Below are 20,347 nucleotides of genomic sequence, written 5' to 3'. Positions count from 1 at the left end.
GGTACAGGCCAGACGATGCCGTCCCTATATGCGGGCACGTTGTTTACGATAGGCAGTCGCATCAGTCCGGTAATGCATGTGTTATCACTACTTCTGCGCGCGGACTGACTCGGGCCTGCAGCAGACGGCAATGGGTCGTTGACCCTTGGTCGCCGAGTTCGTCCGGGAAGCTCGCGGTGACTACTGCGTAACTACAGACGTCCACGAAGCCTTTCGATGAGAAACAAATGTTGGGTTAAGATTCGCGGAGGGGCCATGCACCCCGCTGACGTATTATTCAGACGTCATTATAGTAAATCGATTGTCTCATCTCCATTTGCGCACGGCAGTAACCGCTTAACTTGCTAGAACGTTCGCTCTCGATATACGTGTATACCATTTACAGCGAAGCGAAGAGATGCCGCTATACTGAGCTGCTAACACTGCAGTATCGCGGTTCACTGCCAATGCGCCATTTTTTATGAAAGCTACAGAACATATTCACAGTCGCTTGTTGCTTATTAATTGCGGGCCCGCTATTCCAAAATTACGGGTTAAAAGAAAAGAAGTTTTTAAAAAGCAGAGAAATGAGAAGGAAAGAAACAACTAAAACAATTCGCGCTGGCTGTAACAAACAAACAAACAAACAATCGAACTGACTAAACAACTAACATAAGTAATTAATTATATTATTGATAAAATATACCACGTCAACACACCCATTTGGCATTTCGCTATTTCGTAAAATTGGAGTCATCGCATGGATCACGTGACGTCGCGATAATAGGGTGGCGCTAGCGTCACCGTATAGGCGGTGACGCTACTTCACTCTATAGAGTGAGATAAGCGATGCACATCCATGCGTAATCGCCACATTACGAGGACTGTAAGCTTTTATTGGTTTTGCCACAAGGCCAGATTAAACAATCAATGTCAATTTTCTGACACGCGAATAACCAAGAATATCGCGAGACTAAATAGAGAGTTTTAGAACAGGGGACCCAATATTTTGGGGCCCCAAAGAGCTTTGCGGGTGTTAGCGTTGGGGCACGCAGGAGTGAAGGGTTTTAGAATAAGGCTTTGCGTTTGCGGATAGCGTCTTGCGCTAACAGCGCCACTACGACGTCTAAGAAAAGCTATTAGAAATAATTAAATAAAATATACCATTTTATGATAGGAATAGTAATTTTGACTTGCGTGTATTCACGTTTAATTACAATTTAGAGGTTATTCTTCAAGCAGCAAACAATTAGTTGCGCTTAGTTTTGAGCAACAAACCCAACTTTACGTGCCTTCACCAGCCAAGCTTAGTCGTGTTAGGCCTACGAGCCATAATATCCGCACTCGAATTCGGAATCAGCGGCGTCTAATGAACCAATCTTCACAACACACGCTAGTTGAGAGAAAGCGATAACCGCAGTCACTTCTCCTAGCTTGCGAACTTCACGCGTTACAGCGAATCAAACCCAGTTTGGTGCTAGGTTAGAGCCGTCGCTTCGATGGGTGCCGCCATGTTTGTTGACGCAAAGCTTTTGGGAGCGCTATTTGGGCTCCCACTAAATCGGTGAAATAGCGTTCCCAACGCAAAACCCAAACGCAGTTTGAGTCTCGCGCATGCCCAGTGGCTTCGACGCTATTTCTTTGGGGCCCCAAAACGTTTGGGGCCCCTATTCTAAAGCTCTCTAATGACACGCGTCAGCTTTTCTCGCCCATAATAACGTCACCACGTCGTTTCACCGCCTTCCGCAGCTGCGATTTTTTTTTTCATAAACATGATGCAGCTGGCCTATTCGTAGCCCTATATTTCGCAGACGTCATTGCACTTGGACTAAACTAAAGCGGTCCCTACATTTTCTCCCAACGATTTTCCAAACATAGCCTCCGAGATCACGCTGCGCTCGGAGGCCGTGGTTCTACATCGTTTTGCCGCCAGCGGCCAACGCTGCTGAATCTTTCCCGCGCATTATTCAAAGAGATGGGCTCAATACGATTTATTACCAAGTGACACTGGCCCCCGACTCACGTTTTTCAGCACGTTACGCTCACTCTTCGTAAATGCACTTAAGGATTTGGGCTAGCGTCTTCAGCAGAACTTTATCGCAGCTTTCTCCAGCAGTTAAACGTCTGTATATATATATATATATATATAAAGATCAATGCAGCAAGTTGAGATAGGATAGCCTACTTAACCCGGATATAGGGGGCTGCTTAAACTGCGGACCATCGCGCGTGATGACCCTAAATCTAATATCCGTGTTATTAGACGAAGTCTCACGTCTATAATACGTGCGTATACGTACATGCGTGGCAGATGATTGATTATTCGGGGAGATCGGGACACGGCCGCTGCTTACCTGCACAAAGAGAAGAAAGGAACGGACACAAAAATTAGCGCGAACATCAAAACTGTGCACACGGCGCTCAACAACATACAGAGAGATGAGCAACAAAAATGTTCCGTCGTTGAACGCAATTTGAGCAGTTTGTCGCACATGGATGGCTTCGTTGCGGAATCACTTATATGCAAATGAGCATCTCGCGAGATGTGTCTCTATAGCACTGCGTGTAACACAAGACTTGGGGTGCGTTGATCCTTGAAGCTTAAGACACGCTTCTGCACGCTCCCTCTCCCAAGCCTGTTCGTTGCCCTCTCTTGGCGGACGTGGACGACTCCGCCCGACTTCGCTCGACCTGTGCTTTGTTTGGGCACTCCTTGTGTGCCTAGTATAGGGTAAGTTCAAGGCGCGATCAAACGTCCTTAGCTGGAAGGCACGTGACTTCTTGCCACCGATCCTTGGATAGAACGATCAGTATAATATTAATTACTTAGCATATGAACCAAATATTTAATTAATTAACATAATAACTGATTCACGTTTACACAGTAGAGAGAGAAAGGCAAAGGAAAGAGAGGGAAGTTAACCAGAGATTATCTCTGGTTGGCTACCCAGGGGCAAAGGGATGCGATAGGTGAGAGAGAAAAGGACAAAAGAAATGAAAAAAATATGAAGAAAACACACACACACGTACACACGTTATTTCATAAACAAGAACTGCGAGCTAAGGGCTCTCTTTTTTTTTTTTTTTTGTGCGATGGAGGTGTCGTTACAGTGAGACCACCTAGAGAGAAAGAGAAGGAGGAGGTGGGCGAGAGAAAAATAAAGATGCTGTGTGGTCACGAAGCCGTGACCGAGACGCCGACTTCCTGACCGTCATCTATATACGCGCGTAGTTAGATACACGTGACTATTAAAGAGGTAGTTGATAGCGAGTGGTGGTGGTATACACGGCGAAGGGGTGACGAAAGCAAGCGCGGGGGTCAGCCACGATGTGCGCGGCTCTGCCATTGTTTGGCGAGGTCAGCCGCGCTATCGCCAGGGTCTCGTTGTTTCCCATCTAAGCCGTTCGTCATTCGCTCGCACCAATTCGTCACGTATGGGCCGCTATGGTTTTAGGGCGCGTGGGCCTCGCCGCGGCCCCCTATTTAACGCGTTCGCCTCCGCCCTGCGTATCAGCCTGCACTTCCCGCCGCCGCCGTGGATGCCGTCGCGTGTGTACACACACACACACACACACACACACACACACACACACACACACACACACACACACACACACACACACACACACACACACACACACACACACACACACACACACACACACACACACACACACACACACACACACACACACACACACACACACACACACACACACACACAAAACAAACAAACAAAAACACGGAAAGGCACAAGCATTAGCGAGTCGCGGTGCCGCGGTCCCACGCGCGCGGTTCATGTCGAAACTCGTGGGCGCGCAAGCGCTCGGCTCTTCGCGCTGGCACGTTCTATTTCGGAACAATGGCTTGTCGTGTTTACAGAAAGGAAGAAGGTGCAAAAAGAGAGGCAGGCGGTGGTGATGCTGAGGGACGGTGGAGTAAGCTAACAACGACCCTAATCCTTTTTTGTCTGCCGGCCGGCACAGCGCTGTGTCTTGACATTTGCGAGATACGGCGATGCCCGTTCTATGAGCATACAACCTTGCCTTTACGTTTAACGGACTTGGCCGAGCTTGCGCAGTCAGTGCGGTACTGAAGCGCTGAAATCCCAAGGGTGGGAGGGCGGAGTCCTTTTGATTGCAGTGAGCCAGTGGTCGTTGCCCAATAAAGTCCCTTGTGGGTTTTTTTTCTTCCTCCGAACAGACCGACCACAAAGGCCGTATAGAAGTTGCGCGAAATCGACCTGGCTGTTGACTCTGGCCGGAGCGGAGGGAAGTGACGTAACGGACGGCATGGTGCGAGACGGTGGTGTAGTCGCAGGAGTGTCGACATGCGACTTGTCGCTCGCTGCTGCAGGCGACAAAAGAGCTTCGGGAGAAGCGAATGGAACTGGGTAAATAAAGCACTGAGCCTTCGATCCTCTGCGGTGGTCGTAACATGTTCTTTGCAGGCGAAATGCTCTCTCGGACGTGCAGTATATAGTTGGACAATAGCTAAGACACTTGCGCAGTCGGCTGAGGCTGAACACACATCTAAGCGCTGCTGCCTGGTCGAGGCTGCCGAGGGCATTGACCTTGCAAGTAGACGCAGACGTCAAAAAAGCTCCGGATTAACTTAATAACTTATTCTTGTTGCTGACGATTTAATGTATATGACACTCGCCCTTGGTGTATATTTTTATGGGGGAAGTAGACTAAAATTAATGTGTTCGAAATAGAAGAACATGAAGATTATTTAAAAAAAATAAAACGAAACAATTAAAGCGAGTGCGTGCGTAATAGCGTATATGCTGTTGGCTTGCTCCTCTTGCAGCTTCTGTTGGTTACACTTAACGAACGAGTATCGACTGTGGCAACTTTTAACCCCATGAAGCAGTTAAATACGGTCTTCTAGTTACCGTGCATCCGCCCGTGGCCCCAAACGGAGGTCAGTATCGAATATCGAACTTGTCGGCCTGCAAGAATGGCTCAACAGGGCTTCGTATCGCGCGCTTCTCTACTAAATCAGGAAGGCCAATCTATACTCATTTTTGTGAGCCATGATGCACTGCGACAGTTTCACCCCATTTGTCTAGAGCTAAAGGCCTTCTCCCGGCAGTAAAAAAATAAGCGTATTTACTACTACTGTCATAGCTCCACTTCAACTTCTATGAAGAGTGCGTCGCTCCTAGAAACAACGAAGCCACGAGAATGGCGCTTAATTGTGCGCCTCCGGTATGCCAAGGGACTGGCGTTTCCCATTATATGTTTGGATAATTTTGATGTCGGGTGCCCAGTGGCCTACCCCCCCCCCTTTTTTTTTTCTTTCTCCCATTCCCTAGCCCATGTCCCTTTTTCCCAGTTGGGCCACGAGCCACCCTTTCCAAAATAAACTCATTCATTCATTCATTCATTCATTCATTCATTCATTCATTCATTCATTCATTGTCTGACGCGGTATTTACACGTGTGTTCGCAGTATTCCGAACCAATGAAAACTGACGACTGCCCCACCCTAGCCCGACGTTGGGGCCCAACCGCACAATGCAGTCGGCGCCTGCATGCTCGCATGGCCAGCGGCGTTGCGCCTACGCATCACCGCCCGACTCGACACGAGATATGCAACGCGCGTGTCGCGTCTTGCATCGGACGCGCTCCGCTGGCGGCGCATATCGCAGCTGAACCGAGACGAGCGGACGGCCCCTTCTCGTCGAAGACGTGCGGAACGTTTCTTCTTTCCCCCCCGCGGACCACCGCAGTTTGCGGGGCCGTCCGCACGCGCCGCCACAACGCGACCAGGAAGCAGTCGCCGCATCCCGCATCACGTGCACACGCACACTCGGCTATGAGGACCACGAAAAAACGCGCGCCCGCAAAAAAAGGATGCCCGACGGGCGAATGCGTGCGCAAGTCGGTCTGTTTACGGAGAGGACAGCGTTCCGCGTGGCAGTCAGATGAAGGGTGCGTGTCGACCAGATCGAGGAACGGAAGGGAAGGGGAGAAAAGAAAGAAAGAAAGAAAGGGAACAACCTCACCGAGACGAAGTGTAGAGGACGAGCTTTTTTTTTGCACGTTTCTCGAGTTTACCGGGTCGCCGCGGCGCCGGCGCTGATTTGTTTCCGCAGACGCGCTCGCGGTCAGGGAGATTGTGCGTCTCAGATTAGGTGCACCGTATACAACCAAGAACACGCGCGAGGGTAAGACGTGGTCCGGGTTTACAATGCCTGCTGCGCTTCGTCAAGAGACTAACGATATCGGAAAAATGAGTGATGACGAGCGAACACTCGTCATTAAAGCGCATATACACGCTCGTCGGTGCAGCTGATACGCGAACGCGAAACATGAGCCGAGACGTCGCGGTCGGCCTGTGCTGGCGCCTGTCTGCGGCGTGCCGCGTGTCGCTGCAGTTTGCAGAATCTCGGTTGGCGTCAGATGCGCTGGCAGATGAATATACGACGTGCGCTTACTTAAAGGATGAAAGAAGGAACAAGGCAAATCTGCGAAAACGCGGATTTGGCGTATACAAGGAACCGAGCGAGCTGCTGCCACAGCGCCGGTCCGCTTTGCCAAGGCTATAGTTGCAACTTTATTATTTCATTACGGATTTTATTATTTTACAACTCGCTCCTTGAGGAATATCTCTCACGAGTATCGATACACCTTTCACACGCTGGCTCCGCCAACTTTCCTTGCTACTTCGTTAATGATTACAGGTGCCGCGAATACGTTGCTCCGCGTTACGCGGCGACAAGTACAACCCTGAAGAGCGGTGGGACGCAGCTCTACGCAGTCTCACATTCGTAGAACAGCTATGAGCCCGCGAAGCGGCCGAAAGGATTGGCCTTTATTCGGTCCCATCGTGGGAGCGGCCCGATTCGGGCTAGGAAACTAGCGCGATCTAATGGACCACAATAAAGTTTTCCATTCATCCATCCATCCATCCATCCATCCATCCATCCATCCATCCATCCATCCATCCATCCACGAATACGTCACCTATTGTTGAGTCATATGCTTCATGTTATGCAAAAGTTGTCAAGGTGCACGAGTAATAACGCGTTTTTCTCACGTTTCGGTTATCTGTACGCGCTCCTTTGTTTTCACGAACCGGTCGGTTCACGGAGGGAGGCTCGCCTCTATCCCTGGCTCAGTCTTGGTTTATTACACAACGCTCGTTCGCAACGCGGACGCGGACGCATACGCGTATTGCATTCCATCATTCGATCCATCGTTCATATCGCCGTGTTTGCACTTCAGCTGTTCCTGCTATACTTCCTCGCACACTCTCGCCGGGACACAATCTCTGCACACGCACTCGATCTAGCTGACCTCCCTTGGTTCCTGCCCGGCAAAAAAACCGCTTTCAGAATGTGCGACTTGGGAGAGTTTCGCGACAGCACCCAATTCACCTCCACCTTCGCGTACACGAACGCCACAGAAATGTGGCATGCGTGCATCAAGTGCCGCGAAACACTTGCCCTCTTTCGTCCGAGGACGACGGGACTCTGGGTGACGGGACACGTCCGCCCAACCGAACGTATACGCGTGTGTTTTTTTGTTTGTTTGTTTTTTGTACGGGCTTACGCATCTGTATAGAACGGCCAACAAAGGACCGTCGAGAGCCGGACGAGCGCACGAACTTGACAGAGATTGACTGTTGTGCACACAAGCTGTTATGTAGCACGCGCAACGGCAAATAGCGAGCGCCTTCCCACAAAGGAAGGGAGTCCGACAGCAACGTTCGTGAGCCCTGGGAGCCAATCTGCTTCCCATATAATGGTGCCCACGACGAGTGCCATTCCAGTGAGAGGGCAACGTGCACAGACAGACACGTGCAGTGCGCGCGGGTTCATTTATTTACACCCGTCCGCGAATAATGTGGGACAGCGGGATGACCAATAGGCTGTAGCCGTAACTGTTGCCACTTGTTATTTTCATTTTTTTCCCTCGCAGTCACCTCCCTGCGATCTCGTTAGACGGACAGCTAGAAAAAAAAAAAAAGAACATCGTAACGATTGCACGCACACACGTAAAAAATAAATCCGCGGTCACTTCGGGGCAAGTTGTGGGCGCTGCATGCACAGCTGGACACAAAAGTTTGCGGGACACTAGATCGGCGAGAAAGCTGAATTTTGACAAAGCCTGGCCACATATGCCCTCGATTTCAAAGCTTCAATCTGCATGTAGCACCTTTTGCGACGTACGCAGTTGCTTTGAAATGGATTACAAGCGCCGTATATGTATACCTTAAAGCAGCTGAAACTCGCGCTTGCCGTGAAACCCAGGTCGCGTAAACTTTTCTGGCAGACTGCACATATGCGGCAGATTATACTGTCGCTAGGAGAGAGCCTGTGGTGGTGACAAAACTGTCGCTTATAATGCGATATACGAGAGTTATCCGGTAAAATAGTATAGCAAAGATTAGTTTCAGAATGATTTGCTAACAATCAAGGGAAAACTGACAACCAATTAGTCCCCTCAGCGGGTACATGCCTCAGTGCTGTGGATATAAGAAACTTATTAAGCACTGAGCACCAGTGCGAGATTTATTAATATTAAACCTTTATTCGTTGTGCCAGGCCCGTTACAGAAATAAATTAAAATTTTCTTGTACATCTCTTCTTGAAACTTTCCGCCTTGAAGCTTGAAACAGTAATTAAATGAACTTTTTTTTTTTACATGCAGCCTGACGAGTGGCGCATCCAAAATAATCAAGTCGCGGTATAAATAGGGGCTGCGGACGCATATGACACGCACCAACTTTGGAGGCCCTCCTTTCGTTCAACGCACCAAAAGCGGCAAACACTTTCCGTGTTCCCATATTCGCGGTCATTTACTCGGCGCCGTATATATATCTCAGTTGGCCGCGAACTTGTGCCAGCGACTTCGCGACATCTAATTACGCGCGAAACCCCGCGAGAGCCCCCTGAAGTTGCGCCATGTGCGGAGCCCCGAATTAATTCTGACGCAAGAGAGGGACTCGCATCGGCCTCGCCACACTGACACGGGGCTGCGGACACGCAGGTGGCGCAACCTCCAGGATAAGTTATAAGGCCCAGGGTCCGGGATCCCTCGCCTGTACACACACACACACGCATATACACTGCTACTGCGGTTTTCCCATTCGAGGATATGGTATAGCTGACTTGTGCAAGCGTTGATGGCGCACTGTCACCCCATACACCCGTCTCGCGTCCGTGTCTGTACGTGCGTGTCTATACGCTGCAGGAGCGTGCAGCCGTCGGGCGGGACGCGCACGTCACCGCACTGCGAATTCGGCGATTCTCTGTCCACGTACCGGAGGGCCCATTCGAGGTGCCGCGAAACACGGATTTTCGCTCTCGGAGGACAATCGATCAGTCCTTCGCGCGCCCGTAACGGAGAGCCACTGCACAGTGCGTTCCTAGCGCTGAGCGCGTTAGGAGAACGAGCAGTTCGGCGACGGACAGTTGGTTGGGCGGGATGGAGGGTGGACGAGCGGGCGAAGAAGGTGTCACGGTGTCGTCGTCGCGCACAGAACGGCAAAATGAATACGGAGGGCGCGTCGCGACAAGCCCCGGGTCTTATATAGCAGCCCCGGTTCGCTTATCTCACCGGTAACCTGCGCATAGCTTCTTTTCACACTGGTGTGGACGAGAGGCGCAAGTAAAGGGGAAAGAAAAATGCCAAACAGCATCGCTCTTGCGATGCCTCCAGGGAGGCGGGCTCTCTTTATTCTCATAGATAGATAGATAGATAGATAGATAGATAGATAGATAGATAGATAGATAGATAGATAGATAGATAGATAGATAGATAGATAGATAGATAGATAGATAGATAGATAGATAGACCTTTGGAGAAAAAAGAACGCAGAAATAAATGTGCGGGGCCTTTGTCCAACGTACAGCCTTCATAAGTGTCAAGCCGCAGGGGGTGCTTTGGGCGCGATGTCTGAGTGCATCTCGGGGGCCGGGGAGGACCCGCGACGACGACACATCGATCGGAATTAGGCGCGCCCGCACTGTTGTTGCGGAACGCCGTCCGAGCGCTTCCGAGAACCGAGGCTTGCACCCGCGTGGGCGATGACTCTTAATTTGCGAAGGTGAGCGCGTAGAACAGGTTTAGGCGGCGAAGCACGAGATTCCGTGATTGGGGACGGGAGAAGCAGTCAAAAACATGTATACTTCCTTTCTTTCTATTGTTTTGTGGTCCAGCTGCCGTACTTATCACAGTTTGTTTCGCCCCATTCCGATAGCGTTATACAGTAACTAAGCGTGCGCGCGCCGACGGGGGAGGAGAGGTTAGCCGAGGCGCGACTGCAGCGCCACTTGTGAGAAACGCAAACGAACAGCATTTGCGAGCCGCGACGTCGCGACCAACAACCTATGTGCAGTCGAAACGGGACGGTGAGAATCGAACGGCACCAGCACCTATTAATTAATTAATTGCCTGTGGCTTCAAAATGTTGACAAGAAGAATGGCATGCATCTCGCCGGCTTCTCCACAACGTATAATATTGTTGTACGAATAAAGGCCCGTCTATGTATACCGTGCATTGGGTGCATTTTAAAGGACACCAGTTGGTGCAAATGAATTCGGAGTTCCCCGCTACGGCGTGCCTCATAATGATATCGCGGTTTTAAGATGCCAGAATTTCCCTGCCGCATGATTGAAGGGTGATGATAGGTGAAGTAAAACGCTTGCTAACAAGACGTGAAAAAAATTTCCTATCAAACGCGGGGCAGTCGGTCACACGCAAATAAATAAATAAATAAATAAATAAATAAATAAATAAATAAATAAATAAATAAATAAGCGTCCAGGAAAGGAAATACATATAGTTTCCCTCCCAGTCTAAAATACAGACTGTAGAAAAGAGCCGTTTAGAGTTCACGTGCATTTAACAAACGCTTCCGCCGATAGTCAAATTAAACAAGCCCACTTAACACATTCACGCGTTCGCTTATTTCCCATACATACGCGACGCTTCGCAATCGGAAAATGCGCCCACTCACGTGACGTTGCAGCTCCAAGCGTTCAAGCGTTGTGATGTACGCCGCTCAATCGAAATACATAGACATGTGCGAAATCAAAAAGAAAGCTAAAGGAAAGAACAGAAAGGAAAGAAGAAATACTCATTACGTTTGACGGCGCTGCACACGTCTAACGGTGACGACAGCGACGACGTCATCGCCTGAAGTGCTCGTCTGCTCTCCTCAGCCGAAACGTCCCGCGGAGAGCGTCCGACGCGGACGACCCACATTGCGCGTATAGTGGGCGCGCCGGTATACAGAAGACGCATGCTTGCGCTCGCAACTCGCGCAATTTTCTCACTCGTCATCGCCGTATGCCGGCAAGCAACCAGCTGGCTTCTCCCACGCTCGCGCACCTGGCGTCTTCTTGCGGAAACAACGTATCCGGCGCGAACTAACCTGTCAAGTTACAGTTTAGCGATGAGTTGAGTGGGAATCCTTGTTTCCGCGTTTACTGTTGACTTCGCCGGATCGGTTAACCTGCTTGGGCGAGCCCGAGAAGTGCGGAGTAAACAACGTTAGTAGAGTGCTGCTGATTCCGGCTGGTTAACTTATACTCAGGTGAAGAACGGGGACAACGGCAGACGACTTCTGCTGTCCTGTTTCTCAGCGCTGCTTATTTTTTTTTTCCTTCGGCTAAATATGGAGTAACGTATCGTGGCAGGACGCCACGCATATACTTAGGTAACGTTAACGTGACGCTCAATTTATATGATGTGCATGTACTGCAAAAAAGACAAAAAGACAGTCGAAAGATACGTGGCGCTGAGGATTCTGCATATGTACTATACATATAATACTATATACTACACTACTATATATACTATACTATACTATATACTATACTGTACATATAACTATAGTTATAGGTGGGCTCTGTCTTTAGCGCAGGCTGTGGGATCAGTAACGGTGCGTCAGTACTGCGATGAATGCGCGCGTGAGGAACGTTGCTCGAGGCGCATACGCATGGCGTCGCAATGCAGAATAAACGTGACGAAAGGCGACGCGAGCGCCACTTTTATCTGCTGCAAGACAAACCGACGCGATTGACGCGGCGTTCGCTGCGTGCGCCGTCGAGGGCAGGCCGCCGTTGTGTACGGCATATTTTGTCGGTGCCGATCACGTCTTTCAGGGCGCGAGAAGACGCGCAAGGAAGAGTCGCCCTTCTTTCGCTTCCCTTTCTGCAACGACCTCTCTTGTTTTTCGTTGGACATTTTCTGTCTCTCTCGATGTAGCTCGCTCGCTTAAACGCAGCGAGCCTCGTGTAAATGACTTGTGCTTCACGCTTCCCTTCGTCCTGTAGGCTTCCTCGAGAGGGATGCCACGCGTCTCCCAGTCAGCCACCAAAATAAATAAATAAATAAATAAATAAATAAATAAATAAATAAATAAATAAATGTGACGCAGCAAGAAATATAGATACTGACCCAGTATGAAAAAAAAAACATTTTACATGTTTAACGAATCTTCTCACCAAAGTAGGTTTCCGTATGAAGAGTCGCAACTAGTGGCCTAACCTGGTGGTAACGGTGATGCAATAACGATTTAGACAATGGTTAAACATAGAGTGCGATTGAAATATGATTTGCCGCAGTATCGCTATGCTATCCTTGTTCAGGAGTAAATAACGACTCGAACATAGAAATATTCGTTTTACAAATCGCATCAAATAATTATCAAATTCCATTTACTTGTGCTCAGTCAAAAGAGTAATGCATCCCTACTTAGAACTGTCCCACGTTTAGGACAGTTGCATACAAGTACGTAGCACGAAAGTGTAGAGTCACGCTGACTTCAGCTCGCTGCATTGTAGGTCCGTTCGATTCGCCTGCACTACCTGAACCAGATCACGAGGTTCTGCAACCTGCCATTCATTTTAGCGGTGCAGCAATGACACGTTCTGAACCACGCCGTTCGTTTCAAAAGGTGCAGAAAAGGTGCAGGGCTGGTTCACGATCTGTCTGCACCCTGTCTACTATCGCTACCGACTCGGTGCAGACGTACAGATGCGAAGGAGTAGCGCAGCAGACGACGCAAGACATGGGCGTAAGTATATCGTTGAAACACCGCTTACGCGTGTCTGCTCTGCCTACGCAGCCGGGTTGGGTATTTACGCCTCAGAAGCCGATAATACTTGCGGATCGGGACCTCTCAAACTTACGCACTCCGCGCCTATTTGTACACGATTCCGAACCAGACGAGCCGTTGAAGTATTACCGCCCCAAAGTGAATCATGCGTAGTACACATCACTCGCATTACTCGTAAACACAGATGCTTCTAGCTGAATCGGGACGAGGAGCACTTCGCTGTGCCCGGGACGCAAACTGCCGAGCAATGTAACGCTGTCCCACGCGTCGTTGCAGGATCGTTTGGCTCGTTAGCTGTCGAAGCGGTGCGTGCTTAGCTGTTCCCAGCTCGCTATCCGCTCTTACAACACGAAATCTCAATTAGTGCGCTTGGACAGCGCTCAGCAGTGGGCAAGGGGGTGTGGAGGGAAGGAGGAAGGGGGGAGGAGGTTTGGCACGCCGTGCCTGCTTCTCTTCACGTAACTCGGCCCCGCGACGACGTGCCGCGCGTACACGTTGTGCAGACCAGTAGCCGCTCCCTCGGGTGTAATAGACTGTATAAGGGGCCGTGGTATATCTGTCACGCCTTTCCGCCGTGATCCATTTATTTCTCTCTTACTACTGATTGCGCGCTTCTCTTCTTCCTTAAGCGCTTCTCGCTTTCCCACTTGGCGAAATATAAACAACAACAGCAAGAAAGTACGCTATGGGTGCTTTTAACGAGCAAAAAAAAGAGAGAGGAGCGTCTACTTTTAGTCTCGTGTATAGGACTCGGCTGAGTGGTCTGGCTAATAGAGATTGATATGAGCTGCGGGCCCATTAATTACCGGAGCCAACATGCCTCCGCCGCTTGCAGTGCTTAACGACGCAGTAACAAGTACTGATGTTGCTGTTGCGCTCGGGAAGTTTAATTTCCCCCGGTAATATCGTCGCTAAATAGGGCTCTTGCGGCTCGACAAACGGTCAACGATTTAGGGCACATAATGCCCCGTGGTCCGTGTGTTACGTTTTGTCCTTGTTTGGGGCGGAGAAAGAACTGCTCGGCGAACTCTGTCCGTGGCGTCTATATACTCTGCCCGATTGGTGGACTCGGGCGAAACACGAAGTCGTATAGGCAGCAGTGATGGTGAAGGGCTTTCTTTCTTATTCCTAGCTTCCATTTTGGGGGCGCAGAAACAGCTAATAGTTTTGCTTATTTGTTAACTTGTTCGCTTTGGTAGACAAGTAAAACTAACTAACTAACTAACTAACTAACTAACTAACTAACTAACTAACTAACTAACTAACTAACTAACTAACTAGCTAGCTAGCTAGCTAACTAACTAACTAACTAACTAACTAACTAACTAAATAAATGAATGGACGAATGAACTGTACAGACACAATTGAGATTATTGACAATGTAAGCGAATAGAACGAACGAACGAACGAACGAACGAACGAACGAACGAAAGAACGAAAGAACGAACGAACGAACGAACGAACGAACAAACGTTCTTCTTGCCGTACCCGACCATGGACCAGCGACGAACCGCGAGAACGGACGAACACTGGCTAACGAACGAACGGACGAAAGGCACTGGCTAACATTCAAGAATACGGGCGGCACGACGGCCACTGCTGTAAGTCTTTAGTCGTGCATCGCACGCATTATGCGGAAGGCGTGGGTTCGACTCCCACTAGCGGGAAGCTGTCTTAGTTCCTGTTTCAATTCCCCAATTCCTGACTAATTATGCGTTTCATTCAAACAACAGCTAATTTCCACTACGCTGTTTTTATCTGGTTTTATTGTTTGTTAGCGTCGTGTGGGTGTAATCTTCAAAAAACAACCACCACACACACAAGAAAAAGAAAAATACCTTGCCGTTCTCCTTATCCTTCCTTCTTGTTCATTGGAAAGAAATAAAAAATTATGAGCATATAAAAAGACAAACCATTGAATTAAAATAAGAACGATTTCACTGCGTGTGTTGCTTTGTGGGTTTGTCGATCTATCTACACTTTTCGCGTGCCTGACTGGACTCAAGCGTACGACCCTTGACGACTGCCTGTTTCCTAGAGGGAGTGCTGCTCAACGCGACCAGGCCCATAGAGCCTTGCTAATTTTAATGCAGAAAACTGATCTGGCCTCCCGTTTATATAGAAATTTATTCCGTGTTCCTACTTTCTTTTGTCCGTGTCTCTGGCATTTGCTTATTTCCAATTTTCTTTCCTATTTCTTTGTTTCCTATTTTCTTTTTCTCTTTTCATTCCCCCCTCGCGACAGAGTAGGCAGGCGTTGTGCCGCTCTCGGTGGCGGTTGTCAGCTTGCCCCTTCCCTGTCTCCTTTGTGTGTTTGTATTGTTCCATATGTAATAAGAGAGAGCTAGAAGAATAATAATAATACGTTTTCGCGCCCATTACCTTACGATTTCTAGCAAATAAGTCCATTATGATGTTAGCTCACCGGTTAGATTGGTTTCCTATTATGCACATGTAAAAGAGCCTGAGAGCGGAAAAAAAACTTAAACAAGAAACACGAACATATGCAGACACCGCCATCGCCAGATGTCACCAAAGCATGGCAAGAAGAGAAAATGCTACGCCGTTTCGCTTTTCTTTACCACAACTTTTTTTGAATGCTCGTTCCATTCCTCTTGGACTCCTAATCATCCCCCCACCACCCCCCAAAGAAAGAAACACAGATGACATGCGCAGTAAGTATACAGTCGAATAGTTCGTTTAAGCATAAAGGCTATTAACTTTCACCAACTTTCATCCATGATGTGGATCGACAGTAGGCGCTGTCTGTTTGTTACATCGTTTCAGCCAAAATGTCGCGTGGCTTTCAACTAAGCAAATTTCGCTTATATTCGTCATTCCGTCGCCGCGTTTTACAGTGATGCGACCTTTTAAAATTTATTTTTCTTCTGGAGGATGAGCCGACGCAACGATAGTGAAATAAGACCAGAATCCGCGGAGCGTCTACAGAAAAAAAAAGAAAAGGAGAAAAACCGCAAGTTTCTAGAAAAAACCATACAGACACGCATGATTCTGGCGTGGCAAAAAACAATGTGCACACAAACGGAAAGAGAAAAAGAAGCGCGCACATACGTCAAGTTGTCCGTCGGTCTCCCGTATCCTATGTATAGGGAGCGCGTATGCGCGTGTGTGCGTGTGTCGGGAGAGTTCGAAGGAGCCTCGTTCATCACAATTCGAACGCCGCGCTGGCGTCCAGGCCTTGGGCCTCTTAAAAATGCATCGACGTTCCAGCCGGGAGTCGACAGGCTTCCGACCAGGCGGAACGTCAGCTTCACCACTGTTACTATTGTTTACTTTTCTTTGTCCCTTTGTTTATATATACATATATATACGAGTAGTACAGCTTTCCTGTGTCTCTTTCTTCTTTTCTTTTTTTTCTTTAAGCACTCGCTCTTATACCAGAACAACCCTCGACGTCAAGATCGGCGACGGAGTGTCAGGCTCCGTCGCCGAAGGACGCTTTGTCGCACCGGTGTGTGCGTGCGTGCGTGCGCGCGCACTTTGGTGTGTGCGTTCGTACACGCACGGGATGGTCAGACGCGTAGACGCCTGTCGAGCGCGCGAGCAGCCACAGCAGCGCTTGTCACTCAAGCGGGCAAGCCATGGTTCGCGGTATAACCTCGACGAGTGCGCGTGCGTGTCTTCTTGCGCCTGCGTTATAGTGCGCGCGTCCTTCATTCACTCCGTGCGTGCGTGCGTGCGAGCGAGCGAGTCGCTCGTTGTGCGTGCATACCTGCTCCTTCGCTTTCCCTCGTCGCTGTCCTTCGCTGCGCTGTCGCGCGCGCGTATATCCATGTCAAGAGCTGCAGGCACGTGCGACGAGGCCCCTCCCCCCCCCCCCCCCCTCCTGATGCACGGAGCTGAGTCGCGCGGAGGATGTGTTTGCATATACGGCGCGGGACCGCCCGCGCGCGACGGACCTAGAGACATTGCGCTGGTCTACGCGTATGTACCGCATTTGCTCGAATCTAGGCCTCCTTCTAGTCTAGTACATAGGCCGACCCGGCCAACTCCCGAAGGTCAGAAAACACAGATCATTTCTCCTTGAATGCAAACCGACGTAGGAAACGGCTACAGGCAGGAAAAGTAAATGACGTTTATTACTAGTGCCCACGCATCGCCAGGCATGCAATTTCCCGGCTCACTGTTGTGACATCGCGTGATCGGTTTCAGCGTGTCGCCGGAAGGTAAGTTTTGAATGCAGCAATTACTGTGCTCGCACTGAACACATTCAATGCGGTCGAAATGGCGTGCCATTACAGTGGGCTGTGCGGCTCACCGTAAGTACTAGCCACCATTGCTATCTGTTATCCAGCATTACTATCCGCTAGCCATTACTATCGTTTCCTAGAGGGTAGCAATGGCTATAGTATTCGGTGTTGTCTTTTGGCCCTGGCGTTAGTGGCATGCCATTTTTCCAGTTCCGAAGGCTCCTAACGAAATTATCGAATCTAAGGCGACGTATAGTAATCTCGCAAACTGAGGCTTAACAAAAAAAAAAAAAAGGAAGGCATTCGGTCTTGATATTTAGCAAGTATACGGTATGTGCGCCACGCGGCGTATTCATTATATTTCCGGCGGTGACGCGCGTTACGTATACAGCGGCGCGCACCTGTTGCTGAAATATAATAATAAACAGCGGGCAATATGCGACGGAGAAAGTGAGAAAGCTCCGCGGGACGAAAAGCCCGACGGTGTCCGAGATTTCAAACGCTTGCGCCACTGTCGTTTGCGTGTGGTCATCGCGACAGGTATGCTCGCGCTGTGCGTCGAGTTTGCTAACAAGGAATGTATACGATGGAACACGCCTTCGCTGCGACGTGTATAATACTAATGCGACCACATGAAGAAACCGTGCACGTCCCATATTGTCGCAGTGCGAAATGAGTTACGTCAAATACACTCGAGACCGTTGCGTCACTCGGAATCATCCTTACTTCTCTCTCTCTTTTTGATGCGAAGGCGTCGAATGGCTAATTGAGCGTAAAAGTCCGCGTCCGGCGTCTGTAGCAGCGAAACGTAACCTAAACTCACGTTGGCTGCGGTGCCACGGCACGAGCGTGGCTCGACGGAGCAGAGCCGGTAAAAAGGCACCCCTGCTGCTGAAGTAGCGCGCCAGGTGTTGCGTGAGGGGAGAGGGCATGGCCGCGTCGGTGGCATGCGGCGTTGGCACCGTAGGCTGCTGCTGCTTGCTGGCTCGGGCAGCACGCAACGTTATGGTACATTACTCACAGCGCGAAACTCGAAGGACCACTCAGCAGCGTTCAAAGGGACATTAACGCTTTCGCATTCACAACTCGGAATAAGTGCTTAGGTGTGCTCGGATTTTGTTTTATTGGGATAGCAACTATATGGACACTCCAAGCGTATTTCTACCGGCGGCATCGCCGCGGGGTTCCCTATAACGTCAATGGGCGATAACGCTGATAACACAGTCGCTGCGCGCCCTACGCTGTATCTGCGAGTGAAAGCGTGCAATGGGAGCCGAAGATGGAAGCTCAATCTCGCCCGCGCGAAAGGGACGAAAACGGAGAGGAAGCGCGCCGTCTTCCGTCGCGCGCGAGGCATGCAACGTTGCGAAGCATCGAGGGGAAGGAAGGGAGGGGGTCGGCGTTCTACTCCGGTTGCAACTGCGCATGCGGCGGCTGCGCGCGGCCGTATCTTGAGAGCGATCTGCGTTAGAGGCAGAGTCGACACTCGCGGACAACTGTCGGCGGCTATAAAGGAAAAGCTACGGACGCAAAGCGCGCACAAGTGAGAGCGCTTCTGAAAAGATTCCGGTGTATTCATCCACGTTAATTTAAGCTGGAGAAAATACCTTATTAGCAACAGTTAAATAAGACAAAACACACCAATGAATGTAAAAGTTTACTTATTTTGCGGCTTTTCCGTATGGACAAGCGCGAAAACTTCGCACGCGGAAGCTGCGACGATTTCACGTCTGTTCCGAGCAACCAAAAGCAATGTCAAACGATGACGGACTACTTCGCGCGGTAATACATGCGCAGAAGCTCCGCCCCGTAGCTCTCCCTTCATAGCCACAGAAAGTTGTCGGCGAGTATAGGTGCGTCGGCGTCTGGTAGATTTGTGCGTTATGTGTGTTCTCGGGCTCACTTTGCATTGAAGCGATAAACAGCACGAGGATCACGTCACTCGCTGCTGCTGCCGCGTTCCCTCATCTCATCATTTTGACAGCGAGTGTGCGCGGTCATCGAGTGTGATGTGTTCATGCTTGCTGTGCGCGCTGACATCATACTTGTTAATTTAGTTAGCAAGCGAATGTTTACAAGTTGATACGTCCGATAAGAGTACTATCCTTAGTTCGTATGGCTGTCTGCTAATTTGCTATTGCAATAGAGGCTTCGCCGTTCCGGCAAAACTGCGATTTTTTTGTACCCGTCAAGACGCTATTAGAGCCCGCCTTCCTGAGCCCGCCTTACAGAGTCTACACTAAGCATAAAAAGAAAAAATTACCGACGATTACGTTACTTCCTAATGCGAAATTTGAGCGCAGCAAATAAGCTGTTTCACCTTTTCGATAGATTGAGGCAAAGAAATCGAGCAACACACGTATGCGCTATCACAGAATTTTTTTTTAATTTTTCACACGTATTCCTTTAACAAAGACTCCACTAACAGTTCTTGACAGTCATGAAGGAAGCTTTGTGGTCGGAGAAATAGACTGATATATGTTCGACTTGGTACACCAATGCTTGATTCTCAAAGACGAGATCTATACAAGTGCCTCGCGAGGTTGTCACAGCCGTGGGACGCGTTACGAGCGAGAGGAACGGGATGTTCTCCCGCATAAGTGTTAGGAAATTGCTGTTTGTCTTTATGTCAACCGCCACCGATCTGGCTCTCTGATTGCCACCGCACAGGGCGAACGGCAGCGGCAATTTCGGCTCGGGCGGTGCACATATACAGATCCGCCGCCACCGATCTGGCTCTCTGATTGCCACCGCACAGGGGTTGCATTGGAGGAGGAGCGAAGAAAGGAATTAAGTTCGAGCCGGCTCTTTGACAACCGGAGACTCGCAGGAAGAGGGGGGAGGGGGGCGGCGTGTACACCCAGCGGCAAACGATGGGGGCAGAAGCGCGCGCAGCAAGCGGACAACACGATAAAGGGAGGAGGGAAGAGATAGCAGCGACTGACTGATGCCGCTGACGCCGATAGTGAGTCAACCCCAGCTGCGGAGTTGGTTTCAGGGACAACGAATAACCGGCGCGTCGGCAACTGAAGAGCACCCTATCCGCCACACAAGAACAGGAGGGGGGGTGACCCT

The 20,347-nt window shown here is 49.8% G+C and overlaps 1 protein-coding gene across 3 annotated transcripts in view; it reads right to left on the bottom strand.

The window, feature by feature from the left end:
• Nucleotides 1–20,347, bottom strand: part of LOC142579726 (uncharacterized) — a 460,731-nt gene that overhangs the window by 294,341 nt on the left and 146,043 nt on the right. The window contains exon 2 of one of the 3 annotated variants that reach the window (XM_075690223.1): nt 2,280–2,333. The exons of the other annotated variants lie outside the window; for them this stretch is intronic. Coding sequence (XP_075546338.1) covers nt 2,280–2,333 — 54 coding nt within the window. The remainder of the gene's footprint in view (nt 1–2,279; nt 2,334–20,347) is intronic. 3 annotated transcript variants of the gene reach the window in all.

The sequence above is a fragment of the Dermacentor variabilis genome, chromosome 4 (assembly GCF_050947875.1).
Source record: "Dermacentor variabilis isolate Ectoservices chromosome 4, ASM5094787v1, whole genome shotgun sequence".
NCBI classification, from domain to species: domain Eukaryota; kingdom Metazoa; phylum Arthropoda; class Arachnida; order Ixodida; family Ixodidae; genus Dermacentor; species Dermacentor variabilis.
This window is presented reverse-complemented; position numbering and strand designations above follow the sequence as displayed.